Source organism: Homalodisca vitripennis, chromosome 6 (assembly GCF_021130785.1).
Source record: "Homalodisca vitripennis isolate AUS2020 chromosome 6, UT_GWSS_2.1, whole genome shotgun sequence".
Taxonomy (NCBI): Eukaryota; Metazoa; Arthropoda; class Insecta; order Hemiptera; family Cicadellidae; genus Homalodisca; species Homalodisca vitripennis.
Genome location: NC_060212.1, coordinates 34,641,532 through 34,651,899, shown reverse-complemented (window position 1 = coordinate 34,651,899; position 10,368 = coordinate 34,641,532). Strand labels below are relative to the sequence as shown.

Below are 10,368 nucleotides of genomic sequence, written 5' to 3'. Positions count from 1 at the left end.
CATTTATTATAATTATATATGAATGCTCGAGTGTTCTTCTTCTGTGAAGAAATTGTTCTCGTCACTATTGAAGAAAGCATGTTCAATTTCGTTTATTGCATGCACAATTACAGTCAAACAATGTGTCTGAGAGTTTTAGTTTAGTTACTTACGTTTATGTAGTCTACAACTTTATTCTTAACCCCTTAGTCTGCATCGATCAATAGTAGTGCTCGGTTCGGTCGGCTCAGTCTGTCGCCAGTCGTCGCTGCTATTGGTACTCTCTCCGAACGACACTAGTTCGTCGTCAGTCGTAGGTGGCGGTCTTGATAATTTGTGTTGTGGTTGTTGTTTGGAGTTTGTCAGAAAGTGCGTGATTCTTTCAGTCGATTGAATGCAAATTTATAATATAAATTTGTTATTATAAATCGCGAATCAGATAGTTGCGTTTAGTTTTTATTTGTTTTAATTTTTCATACCTGTCTTAGTACTAACATTTGGTTACTTAAATGTCCGAATGAAATAACAAGTTACTAAAATCCAGTGTTACTGCACTTAAAAACTCTTTCTGAATATTACAATAATATTTAGATTTAGTAACACTTGCCTATCTACATAGAATGTCAGATAATGGCGATTCTGATATAGAAATAGAAGATGGAATTGAAGAAGGAGAAATAAAGAAAGTGCCTACTCCTGTTTCCAAGAAAACCATGTCTGAATCATCTTTAAGGTAAGTTAGGCCTTAGTGTGTAAGTTTATTTATTTATATTTGAGAATATTTGTCAACTAAATAATTTTACTTTAATCTGTTCTTGCTGGTTCTTTTGTCTCAATACTGTAGGTTTAGTAGGCTATTTAGCAATTTATTTACACACACAACACAATTATTTAAACTAATTAATTAGCTGAGCAGGTTACAAACTCATTGTTAGTAATTAACTCTAGATATCCCAATTTTAGAGACAATGAGGTTTCACTGTGTATGAAAGACTTCCAGTTCTTATCTTTCATATTTGTCTTAATTCAGGGCAGGCTACAGTCTACAAGACTCACTTTGCCTTAATTCCACTGGTGACAATCACTATAGCGACGCTCAAACATTGCTGTGAAAAAGCCATTTTATAAAGTAATTATAGTGCTTTTCTAAGAAAGTAGTGAAAGCATTTTATAGCAGATAAATCAATGTATCTAGGCTAGCCTATTAGTATGAAGTTGAGTAAGTTGTGATCTTTATACAAGTCTAAGATAAGAATAATATCATATCTTATTTTCACTCTTGTTGTTACTTTGCTGTTGTTTACGTATTGGATAGTTTGTTTACGTTTCTTGTTGCAAGTATGTATTATTATTTGAAGTTAATTATTAGTCAAGTGGTGTTAACATGTTTTGAAAACTATTTATCTTTCATGGGAGTGACGTAGTGAAACAAATAATTAGTATTTTGTTTAAAAATATCTATTTCATAATCTATGTAGGCCTTGGTTAGAAGTGTCAAATTTGTATTTTAGCAAGTTTTATATATATCACGTGTTGAATTTTACTAACATTATTGCATTTAAAGTGGATAGGAACTATTTAGATTTATCTAGTGATAGGCTATAAGAGATTTGTTAGAAAGTGAACCAGTAGACCACAAGTTATTGAATCTTATCAGGCCTAGTGTAAGATCTCAGTGCCTCATCCGAAACTAAGTTTATCATTGTACATGTTTGTAAATACATTTTTATAACAATTAGTGATATGTGTTCACAATACAGAATGTGTTGAGTGGATAAATAAAATGTTATTTTTTCAAAATAAGAAGAAAATTTGAACATTTCTTATAAATTTGAACATATAAAGTTTTGACATGTAAGAAAACTGATGCTTTCTGGATTCATAAATATGATGAATTTTGCTAATAATTTTGTCCTTGTTATTGATACTTTGTTATTGCTAATTCTTCATGTGATATAGCATAATACTGTGTCATGTAAGGAAACACTATTATTGTTGTAATATGGTACATAATTGAAAGGTTAATGTCAATTTTCATAAAAAATGCTCTGTTTGCAAGCTTTATCAATTCAAAAATAAAATTCTATGAAATAAGTCCATCAAACTAGGCTATATATATTTTATGAAACTAGAGAAATTTATAAATAATTTGTATATTTTGAAATGTTGATCTAGTACAAATATGCCACCTGCAAAAAATAAAGCCTAGGCCTATAGGCTAAAAACTTTCAAAATTAAAATAAAAACTTTTACTTATAAAAATATACTATGCATAGTATAAAATAGACTTTCTATCCAATCGTAACTTTGATGAAAAATATCATATAAAATGTAACAAACAAAACAGTTCAACATTTAGTTACTTTTTACTGTTTTTACAGATATAGGCCTATAAAGATCTTACACATCATATATACAATCATATATATATATATGATTCTATTGTGGTGGTGGCCTCTTATTATACTGCACCAAAAAAACCATATATTTGACAATTCATAATCATATAACTTAGTATTTCTTATATTTTTATAAAACATCCTTGCAAAACCAGGAGAAATGGCCTGCCAATAGAGGTAATTTAGTTGCCATTCCTTATGTTAATAAAGGTATTTTTATTTCATTTCATGTGCTCCGATATTTCTGAAAAAAGCCAGAATGATTTTAACAATGTAGGCTGTATAATTGTTTCCATCAAGAATTAAGCCTATTGCATAATTAACAATAACTTATAAAAAATATAATTGCTCTCAATTAAGCTAATACTGTAGCCTTATCGGGTATTTTAACTAGCTAGGGACTGGGAGGAAGGCTACAGTATAATAAGAGGCCACCACCACAATGTAATCATATTTATGATTATCTAAACTATAGAAACAAAAATGTTGACACGAATTACTTTATATAAAAACTATTTATGCTGTGTATCTATAAAATGTAACAAACAAAACAGTTTAACATTTAGTTACTTTTTACTGTTTTTAAGAATATACTGTGATTCTATTGTGGTGGTGGCCTTTTGTTATACTGCAGTCAGGAGGGCTTTATGGTTTTGATTGGGGGGGAGGGGAGGGGACTGCATTACAGGGTTAGGAACTATGAGGTACTTTTCTACTGTGAATGGATATTTTCTTAGGTAAATGTGAAATTAATGGCTGGAGTGGCACATTACGAGTTTCGCATTATCAACCTATTGTACATCCGCATGGGTGTCACATGATTTCTTGTGACCTTGTTACAACCTCTTACTGGTTCCGGTTGTCATCAGCTGCTATGCCATCTTTGGATATGTAAAATAACAATAACACTTAAATCAGGAGAAGATTTACCCAAATGAATGTTTTTATTAATGTAGGCCTTCTGCGATATTTTGTATCGGACTGACACAAGTGCTTCCGGCCATCAGATATGGCACCGCGCTGATGTTGGTGAATGAAAAATATCCCTCGAGATAGTACCTATCCCTAATAGATCAAATTCTAGAGAGCTGATCACCATTTCTAGTTACATTTTTTATGTTCTACAACTTTGTTTTTTGTTACTTTATCTCATTGCTGGTGTAGACTAAAGCAAATTTGAAAAAAATGCAAACAAATTTAACAAAACTTTCTTAAATTGTAATCAATAAATAATTCAAAAAGCCAATATTAACTTAATATAAATGTTTCTATATCATATGTACAACGAGCTGTAGTAAATGAATGAATAGTTAAAGAGAATACTATCACGAGTATGATAAGTACCCAACACTTGAATGGAATCGAACATCTATTTAAATGTTGTCAGGCATGTAAATCGTACATTTAAATTAAATTACCCTGTAAAGCTATTGTAAGTACAGTACTATGCTGGGTAATAATTGTGAACTTTACAGCCGGAATGGCAAAATACAAGTTTCATATTATTAATCTATTGCTTTCGTCCTCCTGAACAAAACAGTATAAAATTTTAATAGGTATAATTGACAAATAACGAAATTATTGAACATTAAAAGTACAACTTCTTTTCTCACACGGAGTAATATTTCATTATTTTGTGGGCGTCAAATGGTCTTGTTATGATTTTGTGAACCTCCTATTGGTTGCTGCTGACGTCAGCCTTTACACCATCTTTAGGTACGTAAAATAACAATAATGTTGAAATCAGGCTAATATTACCCAAATAAATCACATTTTTATTAATTTAGACCCTGTAAGACTGAGAGTTCTTATCAGCCGGACACAAATGCCTCTGGCCATCAGTGCAGGCTACAGTAGAACTTTTGGATGCTGCCCCGCGCTGATGGCAACATACGAAAATCAACACTCAATGTAGTATCTATTAGTAAAAAATCAAATTCTGTATGGACTGATCACTAATGCCTCCAGCTATTATTGCTTTATATGAAAAGCAACATGAAAAAACAAACAAATATTGTAAATTCACCTATCCATAATTTACTACTTCCTCGCAAGTAGTAATTTTAGTAAATGTTTATGCGTTCCAAAAACTTTAATTTATACATTAATATTAATATCCATATAAATGGATATGTTACAAACCTGGTGTTAATTTTTATTATTGTTTATTCTTTTCTTTCATGGAATTTTCAGTTGAATTAGTTATGTTATTAAATATTTGGGGTTTCCACAGTTTTGGACTAAAATGGAACCAGTCAGACTATTGTTGGTGAGTCAGGCTAAAAGTACTTATTTTGCTTTGATTGTTGCTTTTTTGTTTGTCTTTCTGTATGTCTACTTTCGTAAATGTTTTTAATAGCCTATTGATAAGTTTTGGATTATGTAAGTAATAGGCGTATTGTTTTTTACATACAGCAATTTTAATACGCACTGTAATAATCAAAAGTGTAATCTATACAAAGGTATTGACTTTAGTAAATGTGGCTTGAAGGTTGGATGTATCAAGCAAATTGTTGGGAACTATGTGTCAAACAAAGGAAGTTGTAGGCTTTAAGATGGAAGTGAAAAGCCTTCTAATAGACCAGGCACTAAAACCTCAGCCATATAATTCTTGAAGGTTTTTGAAGTATTGAAATAAATCAATTAAAATCTACAAAGCTTATCATACTAAACATGTTCTGTTATTTCTATACCTAATTGTTTTGTGTGCTTAGCTATATATCTAACCCGGGTTTATGGTATGGCAGGGAGCAAATAAAGTGAAATGACATTCAAACATCAACAGAGTGGCAAATGGACCCTCTGTCCTAATATCTTGTAATATTGTTCTTGTGTCTTGTAAAGCAATCAAGCTCTTAGAAAAACACCTTTATTCATAGAAAAGCTACCTAGTTCTAAAATCCACTGGAAAACTAACAGCTTTCCAGGGCTAACCTTCTATCTATATGGATTTCTCTAAGCTGGCTAACATAATATTAATCATTCACAAAGCTTATATTTTTAACTCCACTGTATTTAGTTTTACAAACAGCTTATGCTTTCTTATTTTTTAACCCTTTTTAGGACGATGAAAACTTTGTATAATTGTTACGGGTAGGCTAAATACTTTTGAAGTGACTACTTTTTCTTGATATTTCTTGAAGCTTTTACTGGAAATTAAAAATTAGGAAAAATGTAAACATTTTTTAAATACATTATAGGTATAACTTAAAAAATACTACTATTCATTGTAAAATTGTCCACAATATAATATTACTCAATAATAATGTGGTTGGGTATAAAATAAAACAAATATTTTACTAGTTTTAGTTTTTCATTAATAAGAACAAAAAAATATGTTCACCATCGGAAACAAAATTTTTCAGTTTCTAATATTATTTTATGTAAATAACCCTCTTTAGTCCTAAAAGGGTTAAATATATTTTGGATTGCTGTTTCTGCCATATTCATTTCTTTGATGGCTTTGTATGGGGGAATTATTTACAATTAGAATATAGAGCAACTTTTAGTACTTTATTACTTTTTCCATTTTTTATATATATAAATAAGGAGAAACAATAGCGATAAAGCTTAATGAGATTAATTTTGGTGAAAATATTGAATTTAGATTAGCCCAATTTAAGTTTGAAAAAATAGGTTTCAGGAATCAAGCAAGGACTGCCTTTTTTATGGCCATTTGTCTGATTTTATTGCCAGAGAGCAAATTTATTGATCAACGGTTATCTACTTAAAGAAGTGGGTACTTCCTCACGTTGTGAATGAACGTATGCTTACTCTTGTGTTATTGTGTAAAATATAGACTTATCAATATGATAGAAAATTCATCGGAAATGTTGATTAGCTACATTTTCTTTATTGACATTCATGCTGTGATATCATCTAAATTGAAATTGAACTTTGTTTTCATCACACAATCATGGCAAAATTTGTTTTGTTGCCAAAAATATACAGATATAAAGAATACGTCACAAGTTTAAAAGTGTCTTACATGGGTGTATCGAGTTTATTTATTCATTCTGCTATTTTTGTTGCCATTAACCATAAGATCAATGTAAAAATATTCACTAATGCTCAGCCAAATCCCATGGAGTCTTATACATCATCATCGAGGTCAGTGTTACGCATATTGAAATGCACAGTTCAAAGTCAGTTCGTTTTCAAAATATCAAGCGGACAGATATACATACAAAATATCAAGCGGACAGATATACATACAAAATATCAAGCGGACAGATATACATACAAAATATCAAGCGGACAGATATACATACAAAATATCAAGCGGACAGATATACATACAAAATATCAAGCGGACAGATATACATACAAAATATCAAGCGGACATATATACATACAAAATATCAAGTGGACAGATATACATACAAAAATGATATCCCCTATCTCCTCCTAAGTGAAAGGCTCCACTAAAGTTAAGCCAAAAGATGTTCTTTTCTCTTCGGATCCAAAATTGTTGTACAGAATATGCTCAGCAATATCTTCATTATGTCAACAAAAGCTAATTTCAGCCATTCTTTTGTTACGTATGTGACACTTATACACATTTATGGTGAAATATAAATAAAGTAAAATTATATAAATACATTTATCACAGTTCAGTGTATAGAAGGTGATTTAATTCAAAAGTATACAAAATTGGGCACAAAAATTTTTATTATTTTCCAAGCAATACGTGTTTTTATGGCTGTTACGTTTGTGACATGAAAGGCACTCATCCTTATAGTGTCAGGTACATAATGGTAAAATTCTGTTAATTTTTCCTTCAATAAAATTTAAAATAAAATTAATTGCATTCCTAATTAATATTTACGTACAACTCTTAATTAATCAATGTACCAACACGTTTTGAATACTTGTTAAAAATTGTGATTTGTTGTTACGTATGTGACAGGTTGTTTGTTACGTATGTGACAAGTATAACTAGAGTACCAAGAACACTATTTATGATAAAAATAACAACTTATTCTATCTAAAAGTGATATCCTTACAACTGAACTGAACCAACAAAATAGGTAACTTGTTATCAATTCACATAGAAAACGTTACAATAAAACTTAGGTACTAAATTCACATATACTGTATATTAAGGTTCCTTATAACTATTTCTACAATATTAATTTTTAAATAAGTTGGGTACACTTTTGTTCTAAGTAAAACTAACAGAAAATAGTCACACTTCTTTAACATGTACAGTTTTTGGAAACTGATAAAGTACACAAACTCAACGGTTTTAATTTTAGGTTGTTCCAACACCCGAATAATGTCTTTAGTAGCCACGAGCCTTTCATCATTTTCATCAATTTTAAACAGTGTAGTATCCTCCCCATACTTTCTCAAGAAAGTGACTACAATATCTTCATTTACTTTGCTCTGGCAAACTACTACGTAGCGAAATTCTTTCATTTTATTACTTAATAATTTCACTAATACAAAGTCACCAGGATTTGGGCGTTGGACATTTCTATCAGTGTTTGATAATGGGCTCTTCATCTGTGCATTTTCCAGTACTCTCATACTTATCATCATCAGATTCATCACTGTAAGCATCTTCATAGTGTAGCCGTCGTCGGGTCGACAGTTTTGTAGTGTCATATTCTTCATTCTTAATGTCAACTTTAAGCACGAGTGATTTTGATGTCCTGCTAATCAGTATCTTGTGATCACTATATGCTTGAAAGTGGTGCATTGCTTGAATACCAGTTATTTGATGAATTTTGGCCATCTCTCCTCAAGATGTTTTCTATTATGATCTATTTCTTCCTTTGAAACAATAGCCGAATTTCTTTGCATTTTTCCAATGCCACTCTGTAGAAATCTTCTGGGGTATTAACAAAAGCTTTCCGACCCTTTACTACTCTCCATACAATCCTCTTTACCATCCCTCCGATACTATCTACAGCCTCCTTCTCATGGCTGGAAGCAAAAAAATTCCAGTTCATTGCAATACCAAAGTCTTCCTCTGCAAAACAAATATTTGACATAGTGTACCGGCTTTTAAATTGTCCGGCACAGTTATCAGAAAATATATGTAAATGTTTTATTTCTGCAGCTAATTGATTAATTTCTTTTACAAGAACTTTTATAAATGTCCAAACAGAGTTCTTACAATGCTTCAAATCATCACTAACACAAGCAAAACTATAAACTTTATCATTATGCCAACCTTTTATTTTTTGTACATAAATCAGTCTGGAAGGCTTTAAAATAAATAAATAAATAGATTAACTTGGTAGATAGGCTAGGTTAACTAACTTCCTAAGTTAATTCTTCTTCAAATTGACAGTTTTTCTATCATAACTTAATGTGTCACATACGTAACATTTTGATGTGTCACATACGTAACAGAGTTTACTTGCCAAAGAATAATATTTAAAATAAAATAAAAAATATCATATTAACAATCATTAACTTGACCTTACTTTTACAAAATGTTATCCATGTCAACATTCTAGATGAGATGCAGTTTAAACTTGTTCATGTTTCTTGTTACGTATGTGACACTGTGACATACGTCAGAATTATTTGGAAATAAGGACTTGTTTACTTACCAAGTTTATTTAAATTTAGCTCAAGTTTATGTAAAATGTCCAAGCTTCCTCTCTCTAACCTCATATCTAAGAAACACTTATACACTAGGTAAAATCAGCTGTTTAAAAAAACTAGATTATTGTTATTAGTAGACTGTCTCATCAACAGGCAACTTTAACCTAGAATAAAAATAAATATACATCTTCTATTAAACTATTTTCTTTGGATTTGGTAAATTAAAGTATTTTACAACATAAATATGTCTTAAAAACTAATTTTAAATTCATTTCATTTTTTAACACTGATGTGTCTGTTATAAAAGAATGGCTGATTTGTTATATAAAAAACTTGATTTGCCTCTTGTGCAGGAGAAGTTACTCTTTTACAATTCCCCTAGTAAACTAAACGATTATACTTATCGATATTGACAATTTCGGACAATTTTTAACAATTTGACAAACAATGATGAACGGCTATCGTGGTTTCCTAAGCTGGTCCCAACTTTATTAACTATTTAAATTAAGTTTTGTTCCTTTCCCATTGGTATACCATTTAATTCTAAATAATTGGATATTGAATACTGTAGTGTTGTATTCATGATGTTTTCTAGGTCTTAAACTATATTTTTCATAGAAATATTTTCTTATGTCATATTGAGGTTAATTTTTTTCAGACCATCTCTTTGTAACAAATTTTATAAGTTTACATTTTTAAAGTTTAAAAACTTCATTTATTGATTATTTCTTTTTTTTTCAAAAGATGAATTATATTTAATATTAACTTTTCATTTCAAACAAAGGTTGTGATCCCTTTAAAAAAAAACTTAACACATCACTTAATTTTTGTTGGTAAAAAGCATATGGATTAATTCTAATTCACATAGTAGAGCAAAACAGTTGCAAAATATTGATAACTGAAGTCCCAACAATATTTATGAAACACTGAAATGTCTTATCTTATCACATAGGTGATAGTCAGCCATGTCATTCCGCATTCAAGCTCTTAAAAGTGACTGAAATTTCTCTACAGTCGGAAATTTTCAAGAGCTGTTATATTTTAAATTAGAGAAAACCAATTGATGGTTGGATCCAAACCAACTTGCCAAAATATAATCACAAGTTGAGTGTGATATTTCGTTTGGTGCTGTTCAGTTATTTGTGGTTTAATACGAGTATAGTCCATTACTGATTGTTCCTTTAGACCAAAATATTGATGATAGCTTAAAATTTCCAAAATTTATACATTGATTTTTCATAACATTGGATAAAATTTATTACATCACTGATATTATACGTTGTCATAGCTAATATATATTTTTTTAGTAATGTTAAGCCACCAAAATGGTCAGAATTGAATATGCTACAAAAATGTTCTTAAAAATATAAAACCATTTCATAAAAAATACAGACAAATTTAGTGACAGATCACTGTGTGAACCTAAATA

The 10,368-nt window shown here is 30.2% G+C and overlaps 1 protein-coding gene across 5 annotated transcripts in view; it reads left to right on the top strand.

The window, feature by feature from the left end:
* The first annotated feature begins 228 nt into the window (after window positions 1–228).
* The window catches only part of LOC124364260 (cyclin-dependent kinase 11B-like), a 33,128-nt gene continuing 22,988 nt past the window's right edge, over window positions 229–10,368 (top strand). The window contains exons 1-2 of one of the 5 annotated variants that reach the window (XM_046819604.1): window positions 229–712; window positions 4,612–4,647. In XM_046819604.1, the coding sequence (XP_046675560.1) occupies window positions 600–712; window positions 4,612–4,647 (149 nt within the window). In that variant the 5' untranslated portion in view covers window positions 229–599. The remainder of the gene's footprint in view (window positions 713–4,611; window positions 4,648–10,368) is intronic. The other 4 variants (XM_046819602.1, XM_046819603.1, XM_046819606.1 and 1 more) reach the window with 4 other exon arrangements.